At 42.9% G+C, this 21,543-nt stretch overlaps 1 protein-coding gene across 6 annotated transcripts; it reads left to right on the forward strand.

Annotated features, from left to right (window-relative positions):
• Positions 1-1,117: 1,117 nt before the first annotated feature.
• AKAP10 (A-kinase anchoring protein 10) lies at positions 1,118-21,361 on the forward strand. 6 transcript variants are annotated; one of them, XM_040617405.1, is made up of 15 exons: positions 1,118-1,471; positions 5,136-5,183; positions 7,497-7,679; positions 7,993-8,547; positions 10,014-10,112; positions 10,563-10,647; positions 11,006-11,129; positions 12,006-12,142; positions 13,228-13,372; positions 14,099-14,272; positions 16,434-16,543; positions 17,411-17,493; positions 18,076-18,128; positions 18,747-18,842; positions 19,926-21,361. In XM_040617405.1, the coding sequence occupies exons 1-15, from the start codon at positions 1,294-1,296 to the stop codon at positions 19,929-19,931; spliced, it is 2,076 nt and encodes a 691-aa protein (XP_040473339.1). In that variant the 5' UTR covers positions 1,118-1,293; the 3' UTR covers positions 19,932-21,361. The 6 variants fall into 6 exon arrangements, 3 of the variants coding, with proteins under 3 accessions (XP_040473339.1, XP_040473322.1, XP_040473329.1); XR_005831372.1 differs by lacking the exons at positions 16,434-16,543; positions 19,926-21,361 and adding an exon at positions 17,690-17,883 and having other exon boundaries at positions 18,747-18,810; XR_005831370.1 differs by lacking the exons at positions 18,747-18,842; positions 19,926-21,361 and adding an exon at positions 17,690-17,883.
• Positions 21,362-21,543: the final 182 nt, after the last annotated feature.

Genomic DNA, 21,543 nt, shown 5'->3' on the forward strand with positions numbered 1-21,543 from the left:
TGCCCAGTCTGGAGTGCCAAAGCCCAGGAAAGGGGATGTGTTTTGTGTTTCTTCCATGTTCACCGGCGCTGGAGTTCCTTGCTCCCAGCTGGCTCTCCAGTGTCCACGGCAGTTTTGGAGGCGTAGGGCTGTACGGTTTGCTGCACGGAGCAGGGGCAGCTGTGTGACTCCGGGAGAGCTGCTTTCTGGCCCCACGCCTCAGCTTCCTCGTACGTAAACCAGAACTTATAATAATAGTCTTCATAAAGTATTTGTAAAGCATTAGTATCATATACTGCTCCTCAGAGATCAACGTAAACAACGTGTAACAAGTACAAACGTCCTTTGTAGCTGCGGAAAGAACAGGTTTGCCGCGGGAGGATAATTAAGAGGATTTTTGTGGCAGGACTCCGGATGCTGACGGATCTGACTTATCAGACACTCCACATTCCTGCGCCCGCTGCAGCCCCGCGCCCTGCCGGGCGGGGTTTGCTGTTACACCGCCACAGTGACCAGGTACTTGGCGATGGCGTGGCAGCGCCCTGCCACGCTCCTGGCACCACCTGCACGTGCCGACTCGTGCCGCCACGTCCCCTGCGCTGGGGGGGCGGCTTTTGCCCGCAGGGACCAGGCCCTCGCCTGGCACACCGCGTGCTGGTGCCCGACAGCGGCGAGGCGTGGCGGGGTGGCAGCCCCCCGCTGCAGCCCCCCGCCCCAAAGGGCATTCTGGGCCCACGTCTCGGGGGTCTCCAGGGCGCTTCACGCAGCACCTCAGTGCTCGCCGGCCCCGCCGTGGCCGCTGCCTCCTGCCCCTCGCTCGCTGTCGTGCGCCCTCGGGGCGGGTCGTCACCCTTCTCCCACGGGACGTCCCCAAACTGCCGGAGCAGCCCCAAACCGCCTCCTCGCGGCCCTCCTGCCCTCAACCACCGTGGCCGCCTCGTGCCGCCCGGCGGCCCCGGCCCTGACCAAAGATGGCCGCCCGCCCCCGCCGCGGCCCCCCGTGAGCTTCTTGCCCTCATCCACGATGGCCGCCCCGGCCAATCCGCGAGTCGGGGCGGCCATGTTGAGTGAGGCGGGGGCCGCGGCCGCATCCCGTCATGCTCGGCGGGCGGCCGCCCGGAAGAGGGAGCGGGGCGGTTGTTGACAACATGGCGGCCGCTGGCGCCTCCGCGGGAGGAAGAGGCGGAGGGAGAGGCGGCGGCGGGCGGAGGAAGGAGTCTCATTCATAGGGAGCCCGGCTCGCTGCCCTCGCCCCCTCCCTCCCTCCCCTCCTTCCCCCCTCCCCAGCGGCCGCCTCGCCCCCTCCCCGGCACCATGTCCTTCTTTAGGCGGAAAGGTAGGGGGGCGGCGGGCGGGAGGCCCGGGGCTGAGGGACGGCCGCCGGCCTCGTCCCCCGCACGGTTGCTGGGCCCCGCGCCTGCCCCTCCGGGCACGGTCACCGGGCCCCGAGAGGAAGCTCGGCCGCCGCGGAGCGCGCTCCCCGCGAATGACGGTCAGTGCCGGGCCCCGCGGCGGGGCCCTTTTATCTCTCGGGGCGGGGGGCGGCGGGCGGGGGACCCCGGGGCTGCGGCTCTCCCGGGCCGCCCTGCCCGTGCGCGGGGCCCGGGGGCTGTGACATGGCCCGCACCTCCTGCCTTTGCGGAGCCTCTGAACTGTTGACACGGTGTTTTTCTCACGGCGCCGGTAGACACCGCTCTGTAAAATCAGACCGAACGGGCGAAGGGTGCTAGAGCCGTGGCTGCACCCCCAGCTGAGTGAGGGACCTCATCGCACCGAGCCCTTCGCCAAAGCCGGAGCCACCGACACGTTATTCCCTGACGCGCTTGTGGCTGTTACACAGGGCGATCGGGACTCCTGAAATATGTACAGTATCGCCGCTGCACAGATGGACGTAGTTCAAATGTTCTTTGGGAGCGAAGCGTTTTGAAGGCACTCGTGCTACAGCTGGCACTGGCGTGGCACCTTCGGTCTGCACCGTGTCTGGTTTGAGTGGGTTTTGTTGGAAGTGGCACCTTTTAGGAAGGGCCTCCCGGGAAGGCGGCTCTGCTTTCTGTAGTGCTGAGTTCAAGCAATGGGACCGTGGCGGTTCCAGCCGTGGCTGGCAGCAGTGCTCTCGCAGAGCCTTCCTCACTTACTGAAGCCCGGAATGTCCATCTTGGGAGGCCAGGCTGTACGTTAGGAGGAAGGAGCATAGTATCTGAGATGATGTTTTTGCTCTTGACTGACCCATCCTGTTGTAACCTTACTCAGCCAGAGTATCAGCATTGAAAGTTTCATTTTTTGTGGAGGTTAGTGCAGTAGTCCTGGAAGAAATGAGTTTAAACTACTGTTCTGAAGACTCTTGAAGGCCACTTGAGGGCTTTGCAAATACCATAGTCCTTTTTGGGGTGTTTGCATGCTAACATTGAGCTGCAGAATCAAACTTTCATAGTGCTTTTAAACTCTTCAAAAATCGCTTCTGCTGCTTCGCTGGTGAGAACTGTGGAGCTGATGTTCCATCCTGATGCATCATCATAAGAACGATAGAAGCTTTGGTGAAAACTTTCTCGGGGAGAAAGTAATTAAAATCCTGAGTCTGTTACTTTCATTAAAGGATCTTTGGTCAGAGAAGCACAGTCAGAACTAAATGCCCAAGAGGGGCGATCTTGGAGAAGTAAGCTTTCATCTGGGCTGTACAAAGAATGATAGTTTTGTATAATCTGCATTTTAGATATGGGCTTTTAGAGAAGGTCTTAACCTGCAGCTGGGAGAAAAGCAACACATTAAGGGTTATGGTAGAACTCCACTGACTAGACAGACACGTGCAGCCCCAAACTGTATAGGAGCATCAGTGTTCTGGGGTGAGCTGTCATTGTTTAAGAGGATATCGCATTGGGTAGCAACTAGAACAATTGTTAAAAATTGAATTATAGCAAGGATCGCAAAAGAACTAGTGTGGAAAAATCAAGAACAGCAGTGAAATGGTTATTTTTCATACGGGCTTTTAAATAAAGGTCTAGAAGACTGAGGGTGGATCCTAAGTTGAGAAATTAAACTCTTACAGTTGAACCAGCAGCCAGGTGCTTGAGGGCAGATTATGAAATTGTTATCAATGAAACAGCCAGACAACATGCTCATTCGCTAGGAATGTCTTGGAAATAGTGTACAGTCTTACTGGTTGGCTGACCTCTGAAACTTTATATTACATAATTTTTTGTACACGTTTGTGTGTGAACAGCATAGGTTTGTTCATTCTTCTGCATCTCAAGATGCGAATTAAAATGCTCAAACATCACGTGGCTGGCTTGCGTTGGTTTGATACGTTACTCCTTTGTGAATGGGGTTTGCTACTGGAAGTTCTCATAACCCCTTAGTCCTTGATTATCCTGTACCACAGTTACCTCTTGTTTCACGCAGACACCAAGTGACATCCGTTTTTTTGAGGAAATTGAAAGTAAATTCCTGTAGTGAAACTTCACTCTCTAATATTTGGTCTTGTCACATAGAGGAGTTTTCTTTTGTCCTCTGCTGTTAATGACTTCGTTTTGTTCTGCTTGAAGGTGGGGGGGGGAAGCAGTCTGTGTATAAAGAGGTTAGGAACATGAACCAGGAGTTTGTATTACCAGTAATAAGTAGGTAATTAGACAGAGAGCAACTGAGTAGTTGGTAAGAAGGAACAGATATATTTAAACTGAAAATAGGCTTATGGAGGACTTGTGTTGAAACTCAGGAATCATTGCTGATAGTTAGGAGTCAGTTTGATGAATCGACTATTGGAATAATTTTGGAATGATAAAGGCTCATAATACTGTAGAGAGGTTTCTTCGTTCCCATTGCACCTCGGGGTTACTTCAGACACGCAGGGTTTTTTCGGTGATTTTTCTCCTGCATATCAGCACGCCCCCAGTTATGTAAAAGCTGCTTATTCCCACTGTTCGCAGCTGCATCTGGCTGCAGGAGCTCAGTTTTGAAAGGATCCAGCTCTTAATGGACGCTTAAGCCCCACTGTCAGAGAGCGAGAATGTGCTAGCTGCTAGCTGAAATCTTAAATGCTGAGTTGCCAGTTTGCAGACCTGCAATGTTTTTACTTCTCGCAGTGAAGGCTGGCAGCACGGCAGTGCTGCAGCCACTACTGTGCAGGACAATTATGTAACCAGACGTTGGAATTTCCCTTTAGAATATTTTAAATACTTAGGTCAGAATAGGAAAGTTGGGGGGGTTTGTTTAATCCACTTGTGTTTTGTGATGTAAATGTTTGATTGTGCTGGGTTATGATTTGTGGTTATGTATGGAAGGACTCTACAATCAGTGTTCAGAGATGACCTATTTGTAGTAATAATCCCAGCCTGGAGCAGCCAGAGGAGGCTTTGCTGGTAGATCATGTTCCTCAGTATCCCCACTTAATTTGTTTCTCACGCCATCCTCTTTATGTACTACTTCGTTTTCTTTATTTTGAAACGGGTCTGCTCATTTGGTTCCTTTAGGAGCGTCCTTTAAAAAAATAAATTTAAAAAAACCACACCACTTTTCCATCGCAACTTTTTTAAACTATTCTCTTCCCATTAGTTGCTTACCGTAGGTGTGACAATAGTTCAGCTATATTATTTGAGAGAGAATTAACTGTTTGCAGGGTATTTCCAGAACACTGTTGTGGTATCCATCACGACTGAGGAGTCATGGGCTGGCTCTGGCTTCATGGAGCTGGTACATCTCCTCAGCTGCGTGCGTTGCACTGCTCTTCCTGCAATTTGAGGGGAATGTTGGGTTTAGATGTGTGGTTTCTGGTTCACAGAGAGCATCTGCCAGTGCTGTACACTTAAAACCCAGCTGTCCCATTCTTTCCAGTTAACGCTGCTTATTAAAGTAACCTTGAACGTAGCCTTGCTTTAATCATATAGACAAGCGAGCATCTTTCTCAGCGTTAATTTTAATATACTGTATTTCATTGAACATATTTCACAGATTATAAGGTTTTGCTTTTGAAAATAAATCAACGCAAAAGCTTTGAAAGCCTCTGTTAATTACTATATGTGCAGATTTAAGTAAGATGAGTTTTAACAAAATGATAGTTTACACCTGCCTTGATACTTGCTGAAATAGGGAATTTTATGTCTGTTCTCTGGTAAATGCATTTAGTCACCCAAAATAGCATTAACATTTTCCTTTGTATTTTACAGTGAAAGGCAAAGAACAAGAAAAGACCGCAGATGTGAAAGCAATTAAAAGTAAGATCAATGTTTATTTTTGTCTATAAATTCAGTTATCTAATATCATCTGCCATTTTTATTTTAATTGGGATAATTTCCTTACAAGTGAGCACAGATGTGACCTATGCATTAAAAAAAAAGACCCCAAACTTAATTCTGTTTCTGAGTATTTATAGTAACTAATCTTTCCTAGTCATCTTGCTGAATCTGTAAGTACAGAAGGTTATTAAATTATGTCAGACGTGGGCTTTAATTCAAAGTGATCATGCAATTCAGTCACTTTGCAAATAGTGGTTATTCCTTATCTACAACAAATTGCTTCTGAAATTTCTTGCTTACACGTAGTGTACTTTGCAGTTTTGAAAATGCAGCTTAACCCTGTCTGATTTGCCAAAGAGGCTGCCGGTGTCTGATTTAACTTTGACTGATGCGGCTTGTGGGACTGAGGATGTGAACCTTGGTCAGAATGTGTAGCTATTCTAACACTGCGCTGTGTGGTGCAGAAATCTCGCTGTCAAATCTGCTAGGAGGGCAAAAGAAATCTTGAGGAGAAAGAAGTTTGAGCTGTGGCAAAACAAGATTATTTATCCTGTCGTTTTTTATTGCTATACAAAAAGGAGATGAGATAATTTGTTTGAATCTGATATGTTACTTTTATATCCTCAGACAAAATCCTGTTTCTGTACTTGTTAATATGTTATCTGGATACCAAGAGAAAATTAAAGGCTCTTTTCACCTTGGTGGTCTGTCTTTCAAATCAAATATAGGAAACAGTAAGTTGCATCCATTTAATAGCACACCCCATGATTTCAGTGCAACTAGAATTTCTGATGACTAGCTGAAAGAGTTTTCCAGGAAAAGCCTACAGTGTGGCGACCCTGTTATTAAAAGTAAATTTGAAAATTACTCAGTGAGCTGCTGCAAACAGAGAGCATCTTTCCAGTGTGGCAAGCAGCTACTCTGCAGTCTGTGTGATGTTGGGTTGGTGATGTAGTGCTATCTGGAAGATTTGGAACAGGTGTTTGATCCTTAGATAAAGTAGAAACATTTTTCCTCAAATGTTCATAATGTATATTAAATTGAAGTCTAATTCACAAAAGGCTAAACCTTTGAGGCGTGTGGCTCTGCTCCTACGTGAGTAGCCCTCACCAGGTTTTCCCCGTTACTGTCAGCAGCCCAGGCAACTGGCTGCCAGTCCGTTGGCCTCAGAAAACATAAGTTTTCTCCGTTATTGCTGGTACTTAATACCAAAGGCTTTGTAGGAGGTGGCAAGTGGTGTCTTGGTACCAAACACTGCAACTGGAGAAACGCCTCGCAATAACGTAAACATTTTAACTCTCTTATACTGTTGCTCCGAAGGTACCTGTTACCATGACATGCAAGTGTGAAACTGTCAGCTTCTGTCATCAGGTGTCATGAAATTGTGAATAAAAATAAAGTTATGCAGCATGAAAGTCATCCAAACCAAGTTGCTTGATGCCTTGACGAAGCACACCATTAGGAGGTAGTGTGCTGAGATAATGTGTCAACTGACTCCTATTTTTGAGTCAGGTGTAAGATGTCCTTGCGTGACATCCTAATCAAATGCAATTTCCTGAGAGCTTTTGAAACTGCTATGAGCACATTTAGTTTTTTCAACTTAACATCAATTAACAATTAGTTAATTCTTTTTCACTGGCAGAGTTTTCTGTGAGGAAGTTCTTTGTTCTCTTTGGGCTCAGATAGCCAGGCATACTCAAAAACAGCTAGAGAAGATTAAGGTCTATAACCTGGGGTTTCATCAGACATATTTCCTTGCTGCTTTTTTCTCTTAAAACCAAATAGAAAAAAGAAAATGTTTCTGAAAAGTATTCTTGTTAAAACTCACAGATGGCTTTGTAGTTCAGGATTTTGTAGCGCATTTTGGCCTTCAGAAAGGTATGGAAATGGATTGGCAAGAACACTACAACTAAACCACATTGTTGCCAACATAGCATTAAGCTGTTACAGTATCAGTATCAAGGAAGCAGGAAGACTCAGGAATAATATTTCACATGTAAACTTAGACTTGGTGTCTTTTGATTAGCTACTGAGTAAGGAAAATACAGGTGGGTGGGTTCCACTGCTCTACTGGAAGTGAATTTCCTCTTGCAGTAATAAAACTTGTTTATTTCTGTCATCTTTACTCTTACCAGACCCTCAATCAAAGAAGACGCACAGTGGTACAATGAGGTTTTTAGTAAGATTGACTCTTGCAAACTCTGTGGCACGTGTTGGGACGCTTAGCATTGGGTTCTGCTTAGAAGAGGTCTTGGGATCCTTGTCTTTTCATCATTCCTGTCTTGATTCCAGCTCCAGTACCAGTACATTCCCCTCAAAGAAGCACTAGAAATCATGCCTTGCTGGAGGCTGCAGGACCAAGCCATGTGGCAATTAATGCCATCTCTGCCAACATGGACTCTTTTTCTAGCAGTCGGACAGCTGCCCTTAAGAAGCAGCCAAGTCACATGGAAGCTGCTCATTTTGGAGACTTAGGTAAGGCTTCATGAGCTCTAGAATAACGGCAACATTTCTTTTTAGTCTGTGTGTATTACTGGTATGCTCACTGTCCTTTGGTTTTCAGGCAAGTAATTAGCGAAACTGGCTGCTGTTACAATAGCACCTGTGTTACCCTGGAAGGGTTTTAATTGGGGACAGTACCTTTGCTTGTTAAAAGAGGTTCCTTGGCATTGTGTACCACTGTTATGTTGGAGTCCTCTCTTCCCCAGCTGCGCTGCAGGATGGTTTTGTATCAAATACCCGTGCCTGCAGTACAGCATGGAGTCATTCCCTTTATATTTTTCTTTAGGCAGATCGTGTCTGAATTATCAGGCTCAGGAGACCAAATCAAGCCTTTCAAAGACCCTTGAACAGGTTCTGCAGGACAATGTAGCCCTCCCTTATTTTATCCAGTTTATGGAACTCCGTAGAATGGAACACTTGGTTAAGTTTTGGTTAGAGGCTGAAAGCTTCCACTCCACAACATGGTCCCGTATAAGAGCACACAGCCTGAACACAGTTAAGCAGAGCTCGTTGGCAGAGCCAGTGTCGCCCTCAAAACAGCAGGAAATTGCGTCGTCTTCTCCAACTGGATTGCTTGAGGAGAGGCTGGAGTATTCTAGCACAGTCTGTCTGCTCAGGACCAAGCCAGTGGCTTCGGACAAGAACGACAGAACTAGCAACAGCCAGAACCACGTCCTCCCGGGTCAGGAGAGTGATAATACCAGTGTTCTTTGTCTAAGAAAATCTGAGACAAGTACCCACTCTGTTCCAGCTGACCAACAAGAATCTTCCAAGCTTACAGTATCAAATAGAAACAGCCCCTCCTCTGCACTAAAAGACTTGTCAGGAAAACTCATGAAAAGTAAGTGCCATGTGTTTCCTTTCTTTGAAAAAGTGGGGAGATGGGGAACGTACCAGCTGCTGCTTGCTTTGTACGGTGAGCTGCCTCTGTTCCCACGTGTTCTTGCCAAGTATGATGTGATGTTGTGAGGAAGAAAATTGTGTGTATCAGTAATGTTAACCTGCTGTATAAGCTAGTGGTCAGTTTGAGCTATGTATTATTTGACTCTCTGGTTGTTTAAAAATAAATAAGCTGCTGAAGAGCCTTCAAAATCATGTGCTCTAATAAGCTTAGGTTGCTTCTGTTCCTACTTGTATAATTTAAGAAATGAAGATGAACATTGCCATTCCCTTTCTTCCCTTACCCGTCCCAACTTAAAAGAATTGCAGAAAATGTGGATGATGGGGCTGAGAATTGATAATTAACTTGGCACAGAAGGTAAATATCCTGTATCGCATAAAATGACATAAGTAACAGTTGCAAGAGACTTGTAGAGACTTTTGTGTGGAACGTACTGTTTTTGTTCTTGGATTTATTTGATAGAGTTCCTCCCCTTGTAACTGATTTGTTCTCATTTGGATTCCACCTCTTCAGAGGCTACTGGAAGTAAGGATGAAATTAAAATATTTACTTTTGGTAGTAAGCTACATGCACAGTAACCTGTTTCTCTACTTTGCATCTACTCAGTCCTTTCTCATTTGTGCAAGTCTACAGACAAAAAGGAAACACTTCTTTCTTCATATTGGTTCCTTTTGTTTGCCCAACTGTTTCCTTGTGTTGCATCCCTTTCTCTTGCTGTTTGTCTTTCTCATATAGTTATTTATCATGTACCTCCACAATACATAACCTCAGCCCCAGAGTAGCTTAAACAAATGCGATGATACTTCAGTCATGAAAAGCACCTCTGCTTTCTGACAGTTAAAAAGAATTTGACAGTACTAGGTCTTTTTTGAGAAATCTGAGAAGTCTGGAGTATAATTTTTTTTTCTCTCTTCCAGACCAGTGTCCCAACTCTCAAAAGATGACACGTAAAGCATACTTCTTGTTTTAAGGCATCCTATTTTAAGATATTTTTTTTCTTGCAATTCCTTTATGATACAAATGTTTTATATTCTGCATGATGAGAGCTAGAAATTGGGAACTTCACTGCAGATCTTGCCAGAAAGGCGTTACTTCTGGGACTAAGGTGTGCGGCTGAGGAAGAGGGTGCTGTCTTGTCTGGTGGTAGGGAATTGAGAGCTGCGTTGCTTTGTTCCATCTCACTAGTCCGTCCGTGCTGGGCTTATCGTGACCTGGCTAGAGGTAACAGTCACTGGAGCTCATCAGTAGCAAAGTATCAAGTAGTGGACTGAAAGCTTCATGGGAAAGAAACTTACCACTGATAATTAGATACTTGCTTTTCTGAAGAGCAGATGTTTGTTATTCGCTCCTCGTTTTAGACCTGTGCCAGGATAATCAGAGTTTGATTCTGTATTTCTTCCTTGTAGGTATAGAACGGGATGCAGTTAGTACTTTTACCAAATATATTTCTCCAGATGCTGCTAAACCAATACCTATTACAGAAGCGATGAGAAATGACATAGTTGGTAAGAATGTATGCTGCTTACTCATTTCAGAGCTTCCTCCTTCCCCAAAAAGATGCATCTTTAATACCACGTACACTCACATTTCTTTTTATTTTTATGAACTTTAAAGACACTTGTAAAAGATCATAGATAACATGACAAGTATCAGTGGATCTGACCTTTCAGTAGTGCTGTGCAATATCCCCAGAAGAACCTTCAGAGGCTTTGCTTAAATTAGTGAAAGAATTCCTGGTGGTTATGGAGGGAATCCCCATTTGAGTCTCAATCAAATGTTTTAGCTGTAATACTATCATTCAGCTATCTGCAGTACTTGAAAAGCTTTTTTGCACAGTCAGAACCAACTGATTCTACTGGATTTGAACTGCAGTTTCTCATTAACCAGTTGTCACTCATGTCTTTCAGCTTCATCAGCCAAATACATGTTAAAATTAACCTGGTCTTTCTTTGCAGCAAAGATTTGTGGGGAAGATGGACAAGTGGATCCTAACTGTTTTGTTACAGCACAGTCCATAGTGTTTAATGCAATGGAACAAGAGTAAGTTGATTGGTTTGGCTTCTTGTGTCTGTTGCCTTTTGCAAAAAGTGGTTCTGTTAAATGGTTATGCTTCCATGAAAATTTTTAGCCAACTGTTTGTGCAGCCTTCTGTATTTGAAACTGCTCAGATCTTTTCCTGCATATCCATTCTTGTGATCACTTGAAGTTGTGTGTGCGTGCTATTATTGTATTCTTTGTGTCTGTCTTGTGTCATTTGTCAACCCATGCCATTTCTTGTTTGTTTTGTTTTTATTTAACTAAAAGCATTAAGACTTGTGGAGTGAGAACTAGTTGGTTCATAAGGTGCCTTGAACACTGTGGACCATTAATAACTAACTGTCATTCTGTCTATGTGCAGGCACTTTAGTGAATTTTTGCGAAGTCATCATTTCTGTAAATACCAGATTGAGGTGCTGACTAGCGGGACTGTTTATCTGGCTGACATCCTTTTCTGTGAATCAGCCCTGTTCTATTTCTCTGAGGTGAGTGTTAGGTTTTGGGGTTTCTCTTCTTTTATTCCTTTCTGTCAAATGCAAAAAACTATTCACCCCCTGATGGCTCTGATAAAGACATCTCAAATGTAATAAAAAAGATGAGGTGTATCTTTTCTGAGAGAAAATGCATTGAAAGGTTTCCTGCCCACGTGTAGAACTATTTCACATGTTGAAACCTATACGCTGTATTGTAGAATGAGTTTTGGTGCGTGCCCGCTCCAGTTAGTGCTTGTGTCTCTTTGCTCTGTAGAAGCTTTGACATTGTTGTCTTAATCTTGCCAAATGAGGTGGTGACCTTGAAAGCCTTAAGCATTCTTACAGATAACAAATAATTCATTGGCTTTACGCAGAGAGGATACCAGCTAGGAATGTGGTAGGTTAGATGTATGATTTTACAGTTGTGGGGTCCTCTGCCTTCAGGGAGTCATCTGTTAATTCTAAAATACTTGTCCCAGTAGTCTGACAAGCCAGTCTAGTTTGAAACGGCAAACTGAGAAGCTGAGACGGTACTCTGAGTTCAATGTGAGCTAAGCAAAACATGAAAATAGTGTTTCCTCTGTCTTTAGTATGATTAAAAAAAAAAAAAAAGTATGGAAACTAAACGTCGAAATTACCACAGAAATGTCACAAGTTCTTTTAAAAAAAAAAAAAAAAAAAAAACAAACCAAACTGAATCTGTCTGCAACACTGTACCTGAAAATTCAGAAAATGTAAGATACACTGGTGGCAATTCTGCATCATTAATATATGGACTATATTTTTTGTTTAAATGGAAAGCAGCAGGTTTGTCTATGCTTATTAAAAGTTTCTTGCTAAAACTTCTTTAATTTCTCCTCTTTTTTTTTTTTTTGATTTCCCTTCTAGTACATGGAGAAGGAAGATGCAGTTAATGTATTGCAGTTCTGGTTGGCAGCAGATAACTTCCAGTCTCAGCTTGCTGCCAAAAAAGGCCAGTATGATGGGCAAGAAGCACAGAATGATGCCATGATTTTATATGACAAGTGAGGGAGTTCAACAATTACTTGTTTCTGAAGCTCTAATTTTGTGCTTGTAGTTTTGTGTTGCACTGTGCAAAAAGAACTTTTCACTTTCAGACTGTAACTGTGTGGTCTTGCACTGTTACACTGAAATGCGTTTTATTAAGGTGGCCTTCGATGTGTATGAACACAAGAACTTATAAAATTTTTCTTTATGCGTGAGGAGAAAAATCCTTATAAAGACTCCATTCTTAAACATAATTTGGAGTTTTCAGGACTTGATTGCTTGAGTTTATGTTTGATTGTGAAATATCAAAGCCAGTTGGTTGGCATTTGAAAATGTAAAGGATTTAAACCTAATAGCAGGTGCAACACTGTAGAAAAACCTTAAGGTTCACACACTATTGTCCATTTAAAGTAGGCTGTGGGAGCTGTTACACATGTAGTAAAAGCCAAACAGTGCTTGTTCTTAATATTTCAGAATATTTTCTTTTTTTAAGGAAGCGACCAGATGCCTTTTAATATCAGGCTTTCCTCTCACTCTCAATAGTGTAACTTTTTTTCCTTTATTTTGTGCTTCACCTGGGCAATAATGCAACAGACATCAAAACTGCTTCCAGAAAAAGTTTGTCCTTAAGCTTAAGTGTGAGACTTGTTGCCACAGCTTGTTGAGTTATTACCCTGGTAGGAAATAATAATTGGAGAGGAAGCAAACAATTCCCTCTGACTTTCATCAGTCATCCTCCCACTCCATCCATAAACTTGGTTTTCAACGATGTGATTAGTGAAGCAAGTGCTGTTTCAAAGTGCCGGGTGTTTCCTCTTCCCTGCTGCAAGGCTCTATGTGTAAGATCCTGCTCATCAGCAGTCAGGTGGTGCTCACTCTTTTATCTGTATCTTCGAGGCAAGGTTTTATCAAAAGCTTTTCTGTGAGTAAGGGATTTTCTTCCCCTGTAGTTAGTGAGGATCAGTTGTACGCATGTTTTTGCAGCCAGCACCATCTAGTGACTGCAGCATGACGAATGGCCTGTGGGAAGGGTGGGTACTCGCCACCTGCAGAGTTTTGCAAATCTTGTTCTGTTGTCGTCTTCCTCTGTCCGGTGCTGCAGGTACTTCTCTCTTCAGGCCACTCATCCTCTTGGGTTTGATGACTCGGTGAGGTTAGAGATTGAGTCCAACATCTGTAGGGAAGGTGGTCCTCTCCCTAACTGTTTCACCACTCCCTTACGGCAGGCGTGGACAACCATGGAGACGGTGAGAGAGCTTCTTCGGTTTTGACACTTAATAAAGCTGATGTGGAGACCCTGTGGTGTCAGGTGTCCCCTGCAGCATCTCTGGTTTGTCCTGTTCTTTTATTGACTTCCTATTTACCTGGATAATAGAACAAATAGAAAAATTTGCTAAACTATTTTCCCCAGCTTGATTTGAAAAGATGCCACCCACTGGCTTCTGTTATTTCTCTGTGAAATGTTTGTCTTGGGTGATTATTGCATTTTAATGGAAGTACCAGAATTTCCTTCCGTGTGAATTGCTGTCAGCAGCTCCTTGTGTATCTTTAGAAAATTTTCCTTCCTGTTAGTAACAGTTATTTGCAAGTCTAATACCAGTGGTGTGGTTAATAGCGTAACTTTGGGATACCTGGATACTAGAGATTAGTGATTTGATTCGGGATTTTTCAACAGCATTGCAAAATAACTGTAAGCCTGTTGGGTTGTCAGGATTTTCTAGAGGGGAAAAAAACCCACTCTACTTCAGCTCCAGTTACTGGAGGGTTTGGTTAATATGCAGTTGTTTTTGTTCATTTTGCAGTAGGATTTGAATTTAAAGCAGTACAGTTGGTAATCTGGAGTAATTCCATGTGTGGACACTTTTACTTGTGTACCATCTACACAAGGACTGTGTCCCTTCTGTTCTGCAGACATCTACAGTAATTGTGCAGACCAGCCTAGATTAAAGAGAACTCCTTCTTCTGTGTCTCAGGTTTTTTTACCTGGCTTCTTGTCCAGCAACCTTTACTACAAATACTTGAATGATCTCATCCATTCAGTACGAGGAGATGAATTTCCAGGAGCGAATATTGCACTGAGTATTCACGGCCCAGGTAGCTCTCCTGATAGTGATTCTGTAGGGGGCCCGGATGGCTCTGCCTCCCAGGTATGCGTTTCTTGGTTTGATTCTGTTATAGGAATTGCTGCCGTCACGTTTCTGTATCAATATCAAAGTTCATACACTTTAAGGAAACATCTTGTAATGTGAAGCTTCCCCTTCTGCTCTAATGTTAAAGCAAGTGTTCTGTCGGGACGTGTTCAGCCTGCCTGCTGCTGAGTTCTAACAGTATTGGCGTGGAAGGGTGTCCGTCCTGTTTGTTGTACCCAGACCCTTGTACTGCTTTTAGTTCTTCGCATCAAAGTGATGTTTTTATTAAGCTGTTAATAGTCACTGAAGACTGTTTTGTAGTGCTGTAACATTTAAGAATGCACTTTTTTTTTTTTTAGAAATAAGGGTTTTGATTAATGCCATAGTTGTAACTTTAGGTGAAAACTGGCACTTGTGAATATTCTATAGAAATTAAATATGCAAGTTTTGTGTGCTCCAGTCTATTAAAATGCCAGATCTTCTGTCCTGAAGAGTCCACTCAGTTCCAGGGTTTAAGGCATCTGTCTGCTCAAACGTGGAGCAGTGCCAGTTAATATCTGACCGGGTGGTGCTCACTAGTTTGTCTCAGCAGACTTCTCCCTGCTGTTGTCCTAAGCTAGCTACTCCTGCTGGTCTGATAGAGAATGGCCAGACTCCTGACCTTTCCAAAAGAACCTTCTGACACTTCACTGTGTTACCGCCAAGATGCTTTGAGCCGGGGGGTGATACCTGAATTTTGTTTGCATGTATAAGTTTGATGTAAAGCCAGACATAAGAAAAAAAGTCTGTTGCTGGGTGAGGCATTCTAATCACGCACGATGAGAGCTATGTGGCTGCTGCTTTGCTGTAGTGTGTAGATACAAACAAGAATGTGCCTAGGCTCCTTCAGCTCTGTTACCCTTCCAAAGTCCTTGAGAAATGGCCACTGTGTATTTGCTTTGCACGGTGCCCTGGTTGCAGGCCAGCATCTTTCTTTTTTACTGCTTTTCATGGTGCCACTTTGAGAGCTGTGTTCCCTTGTGGGCCTAGCCTCAGAAACAGAGCTCATTACACACTGAAACTAGCCTGGTAACGTTGGAGATGTGTTTTTAACCAAGAGTTGTCTATTCCAAAAATTCTAGCTTTGCTTAATTCAGATGTGAAAGAAGAGAGGATAAGCAGATTCTGACTTATCTGTAACCAGGTCATTTTGCAAACTGCAAGCCCAGCTGAGAGCAGAAAAGCGAAGTAAGAACTGCTTCTGCTGAATTGCTTTTATTGAATGCTGCAGTGCTACCATGGGTTTTATATCCAGTATCTAGACCAACGTTATTGATGTACTGTGTTTCAAGCAACTTGGAAGCTGTCCTACCAGCTTGTAATATTTTTAAACCTCCTAATTTGCAAGGAGGGAATATTCCTCCTCGTTCCAAAGTGGGAGTAAAATCTGTGTTCTTGAAATATCCTGCTGCTTGATAGCGTGAGCAGGAGAAACTGCTGGTAATTGGCTTGCTTGGACGGTTTAGGAAATGAAGTGCTGCATTTGGTGTTGTGCATTCCTGCTTATCTGAATAGGAGAATCTCTGGGCTTCTGCATATATTTGCATAAAGAACAGCACTTATGCAGAGCAGCAGGAAAGGAGTTTGCAAGGCAGCTGCCATAAATGTTTCTGTTGTGTGTTAAGGTGCTAATAGATTGCTGTGCATTTGTGTTCTCCCTGCTGTTGCTCTAATGTTTCCTTGGCTTTTTTCCTAATCTTACATAAATACTCCAGGCCAAAAGATAAATGTTTGTTCTCTGTGTATGGAGGAAGCGTTGTGTGTTCGGGAATTGCTTACCAAGTGCATGAGAGGAATGAGTGAAGCTGCTGCAGCTTTTGAAGTAGTTCAGTGCTAAGTACTCACAAACAAATAATTTGCATGCACAGACAGATCTGTTCAGTGGATAATGCTTAGGCAGCAGTCCTTACACGTATGTATGCTGACCTGTACGTTGTGTTCTGTTCATGTAACTTTATCATCCTCTGTTTAAAAACAGTGTCATACTGAGTTAGCTGTGCAGATGCTCTCTAATTCTTTTATGCTTGCTTACAGACTTTATAGAGGTTTATCTAAGTGTAAAAGCACTAAAATTGCACTTTTGTTAAGAAGCTATTAGTTGTCTGCATTGGGCACTAATACTTAGAATTTTTATTTGTAGTCCAATGTCAAAAAGGCTAATGTTAAAATCCTGAAAAATTTTGATGAAGCAATAATTGTAGATGCTGCAAGTCTGGATCCAGAATCTTTATATCAACGAACATATGCAGGGTAAGGTTCATTCAGTGTATATCATTCTTTCTAGTGATGTTTCACCTCTTTCATTTTTGCTGTGTCCTCCTGCGTGGAGAGTACCCACACGTAAGATGTTGCAATCTTAGTATCTTAGTCTTAATGTTCGCCAGTAAACTGATTCCAATAGTGTGATTTAACACCAATGTCATAGTGAATGCTTCTCTGACCAGAGTGGCAGCCAGAAAAATATTTCCAATTGGGTTTTCTCTTTCTCCTAGTTATTATTCCTGTTTTACTCCAAAATACAGCCAAGTAGCTCCTGTTTGGAGTTGGAACAGAAAAGAATAAGCTTGGGCGCCTTAGATGCTCTAATGTGCAACTGATTTCTCCCTACCTCCATGGGAGAGAATGGCTGAGACTTTCTTTAGCAGTTTGCACAGCTATTCTTCTGTTTCTTAAGTTGCTCTTTGTTACAAAGCTCTTCCACCCTGTGGATCTCATACAGAAATTCTTTGTTTCTATAGCTACCTTGCTTTTCTGTCACATACCAATCTTCTGTCCTTTCAGGTGCTGTAAACTGTTTTCTCCCTAATAACATGTTTTTGTAATAGTGTGGAGCACTTGTTAGCACTGCCTGTTGACATTACGTGATTGAGTCATTGAAGCATTTGCCTGCTTCTAGTTTCTAGAAGAATTTTTAAGATACACTTTGAATTCAGATATGTGAGAAGAGCATGAGATTTTTCCCAGTGTATCAAATTTAGGTGGAAGAGGTGGTAAGTGGTCTTCTGGCGCTAGAGTCTTTATTGTGGTGGGGTTTTTGTTTTCCTGACTGGTAGCTTTCCATAATGCTGAAGTTCTCTTGGTAACCTGTGTGGTTCTTTGTATTCCTCCTCTCTTCAGGAGGATGACGTTTGGACGAGTCAGTGACCTGGGACAGTTTATCAGAGAATCTGAACCTGAGCCTGATGTCAAAAAATCAAAAGGTTTGCTTTCCTTTTTCTATTTCTGTAAACACCTGCAGAGCTGCTCTCTTCCTTACTGCAGTTAAGATGAGCAAGATTCTTGGCTCTTCCCAGACCTGTTTTAAGCCAATTAGAGGTGTTTAGGGGATCATCCTGTACTGAGGCAAAACCCGTCTCTGGCCCGGTTTCCTATCCAAATTCTGCTTTTCTGGTCCAGCTGGACTCCTGGGAGTATGAGCAGCCTGTGGGAGTTGGAGCTGTCGATGGAACCTGGCAGGGATGGAAGCCACTAGCAGCTGCGTTGATGATCAAACCTTCAAAGCTTTGGTCTCAAGATGAAAAAGAACTTGAGCTCTCCACATGCTTCCCACCCAGTTTGGGACCTGCTGTTAATGCTGCTTTTCAGCTCTGGTAAAGAGGAATGGTTCGGGCTCAGTGTCTAATGAACCATGGCTCCACGTAATCCCTTGTCTTTCATGCTATGCTTCTGTGTTCTCCAACACCAGCAGTGCAAACCCTTCAGGATGAAAGGAAGTAGCTTTTATAGAGGTGTGCCATGGAGGGTGCTAATCTACTTTGCTTGCTGTTTTTTATCTCAACTAGGGTCCATGTTTTCACAAGCAATGAAGAAATGGGTTCAAGGAAACACAGATGAGGTGTGTCCTGTTTTATGTTGTCCTTGTGACTTACTTTACAGTGTAGATTAGGGAAATGAAGTACTGAAGTTCTTGATCCTGGCTCTTTCTCTCTGAGTATCTTTCTGATGCACCAGCAAGACTCTGTGTGCCAAGTGTAATTTAATTGCACGCATGTGTGAAGCTAGTTCATTTTTTGCCAGTGCTTGCTGGTTTAACCAATAGAATGGTTAACTGTGTGCTTGCAGTCAAAGTTTTGCTTTTTATGGTGTTATAAGTTGTATCCACAATTGAGAGCAGAGGTGCTGCTCTTCTTTGTCTTGTGTTGGTTGGGTTGGGTTTTTTTACTGTGAAGTGACCACTGCACATGGATTGCAAGCTGCATTTTTCCCCCTTGGAGGGGCTTGGACAAGTCCCCAACAGATAAGTCTGCAATCTTCTCTAACTCACTCTCTTGACATTAATGCTCTGCTTGGAAACCAAGTGCATTTCCATCAAGGGAGGGTAACGTTTACTACAGGTCACTGAGTTGTGAAGGTTAACTGCATCTCCAAGGTTGAGTGTGTGAATGATGCTGAGGGAACTGTGTTTTTAAGAACTTGCGGCTATTTGTATTTTGGGATTTTTTTTCTGCGGCAGGCTCAAGAAGAGATGGCTTGGAGGATAGCGAAGATGATAGTCAATGACGTTATGCAGCAGGCGCAATGTGAACAGCCTTCGGAGAAGGTTACCAAGGTAAGGGGGTGGAAAGGCTGCCTGTCTTTATCTGACGTAAGCCAGGCTGTGGGAGGAGCAGAGCTCTTGCTCGCCTTCCTAGCGCATCTGAAACCCATGCTGGTAAATGTTCAAACTAACACAGCACGATACAAAGAAACAAAGGTTGGAAGTGTTTCAGCCTACATATGATGATGTAGGAATTTCTTAACAGACAACTGTAGTGGTTCTCCTGCGCAAGCATTAAAATTCTTTCTTCATTTTGAGTCTTTACAAACTGCCTTAGTGAAAAGAGTGATTTGTGCTGCAGGATCGATACTGTAATTTCTTACTTGAGTTCACACTTGCTGTTTCCTTTTAACAGATACTGGTATATTTGCCTAAAGGGTCTGTAAAACTCAAGAGCTGGGAAGTTGTCTTGCTGGGTGCGCTAACTTACGCAGTGCTGTGTCTGCACTTTTAAGGACACAATAGCCCTGTCCATAGGCTAGTGGCTTGGTGTGGCGTGTTATTGTTTAGTGACTTAGTTGTTGTGCAAGTCCACATTTTCTGTGTTTAAAAAACACCCCAACAGTTCTGATGCAACAGGTGGAGTTTTGTGAAATAATGACGACAGCAGTGTACCAAGTTAATCTGGTATTTCTGGCTTTCAGGCATCTGACTTCTTAAAAATTTACTTGCACTGATTTTAATTATTGAAGGTTAAATGGGCTTTGGCACATGTTTTTAGACCCAAATGGATGGATCCATAGTTTCACTATGTAACTGTTTTCTTTTTAATAGAGCAGTTACATTTAAATGACTTGTATAATGATTTCACTTAATAGCTTGGCTGCAAATGATATAATTCCAGTCGGGCTAGATGAAAAGGTCACTCAGCACAGTATTTAGAAAGTACCAGGTGGCTGCAGGTGCTCTGGCATCGTTAAAGCAAGTATGGTTACAGTTATCGGAAGGTTGAGTGTGTTGGGGGATTTTTTTTTTCCTCTCCTAAACTCATAAGCATACGTGGCCTCAACATTTTTAAACACACAATGTCTTTCGAGCAATTGCCTTGTATGTTTTAGGGTAAAGTGAACTCTAACCTTGTTTTTCTTTTTCCAGCTATGATTTCAGAAATGCCAGAACAGGAAATCTGGTTTTCCGGCTTGGAGAATGAGTGAACTTTCCCTTTTGGTGGGTTCTTTAACACAGCCAATAAAAACAAAACACTGTTACTCCAACCGCCGAACTCTCCCTCATTTATAAGGAAGAATGAAAAAAGAAGCAATCGTGTACCTCCACTGTAGAGTGTGAAGAAACACTTTTTCCTGTTGTATGTGGCGTTAACAATAAGGATGGTTTTTAAAAGAGGTGAAGGCGCAGTTTACGAATGCGTCACTGAGAAACTGCGATCAGCTTCACAAATACTTAACCCTGTCTCAAAAAGACTTTTAAGCAAAATATCTGGAATGGGACACAAGCCACGACAGAGGGGAAGGTTTTGCTGTAGTTTCTAGTTCTACTACTTGTAATTTTTTAAACATGTAATTGGAGAGGCCATGGGGCATGTTGCCAACATCGGCCATAGGAGAAGCGAACCTGAAATGGTGAATTCATTGGCATTGAATGAATGACCTAAAAAGTCGAAAGTTTTATTTTTTCCTTACTTGAAATAGATGCGTATTCAACTGTAAGATAAATGTATTTTACTTCATAACTATGTTAACTTTGAAGGCAGTGTAGAATGATGAGGAGCAAAGCCTGGACAGCGTTAACTCCCTTGTTGAGCTCTTACACCTGCATACACAACCCCCTGCTTCTGACACAGAGCAGACTTGAAAGCTCATCTTGCACTTGTGCGACCCTCTGCCCCCAAGCCACGGCTCCGAATGCAGCCCACATTCTGAGGAGATTGTACCCTGTAGAATGTTCCATTTTCTTTCCTTTGCATCCCATGAACAAAGAAAAAAGTAATTGCTGCCATTCTCCATAGCTTGTTGTCCTCCAGCCAACATGGTATCTAATTCCAGATGTTTGGTTTACAAAGAAAAACAATTTTTAATAACCTCTGGCCTTCTTCCTGACATTGGCAATGCTTGCGACTTGCAAAACCTTTAGTTTAATCAAAAAAGCCACAGTGTTACACAGCACCTCTGTTTTTTTTTTTTCCAGTGAATTGATTTTGCAGGGTATCATAAGTACTCAGTGTCTCACCATTCTGTTATTGCTGCATTTTTAGTATACAACACTTAGGGTTTTTTTGTTTTATTCTTATGATTGCTTTTTTGTCCTCAAACTTGTGCAAAAAAATCACTTTGTGAAGAAATCAAATCATCTCCAATGTTCAGAATATCTTGATTGACTAGCAAGTGTTATTCTGTTGCAATATTCGATTGTATAGAGACACACTATTGTCTATAAAAAAGCAAAAAAGGCTGTGTATAGGTTTTTGGTACTATGTACCACCTCTTACTTCTCTCATGCCCAAGTATTCATGTACTTAAAACATACTATATTTAATTGTGTTTTGATTTAAAATATATAAATATTAAAATTTGTGTCAATTTTCTGTTTTGATGGGATTTGACCTTACCTGTTGGTTGTGTTTGGTGGGGTTTTTTTAAAAATGTTGTCTTGGTGAGTTATAAAAGGAAGTTTGTCCTTGGTATATTTGCACACAGTTCTCAGTATTTAATGGATGATGTTGATGGCAGATTTTTGAAATTAGAATAATTTCTAT

Source organism: Falco naumanni, chromosome 1 (genome assembly GCF_017639655.2).
Source record: "Falco naumanni isolate bFalNau1 chromosome 1, bFalNau1.pat, whole genome shotgun sequence".
NCBI lineage: Eukaryota > Metazoa > Chordata > Aves > Falconiformes > Falconidae > Falco > Falco naumanni.

Coding starts and splice junctions, on each gene's coding strand:
- AKAP10 (XM_040617388.1), top strand. CDS start 1,294: ATGTCCTTCTTTAGGCGGAAAGGTAGGGGGGCGGCGGGCGGGAGGCCC. Junction 12,143..13,227: donor GCCATGATTTTATATGACAA/GTGAGGGAGTTC, acceptor CCGGTGCTGCAG/GTACTTCTCTCTTCAGGCCA. Junction 17,494..18,075: donor TGATGTCAAAAAATCAAAAG/GTTTGCTTTCCT, acceptor TATCTCAACTAG/GGTCCATGTTTTCACAAGCA.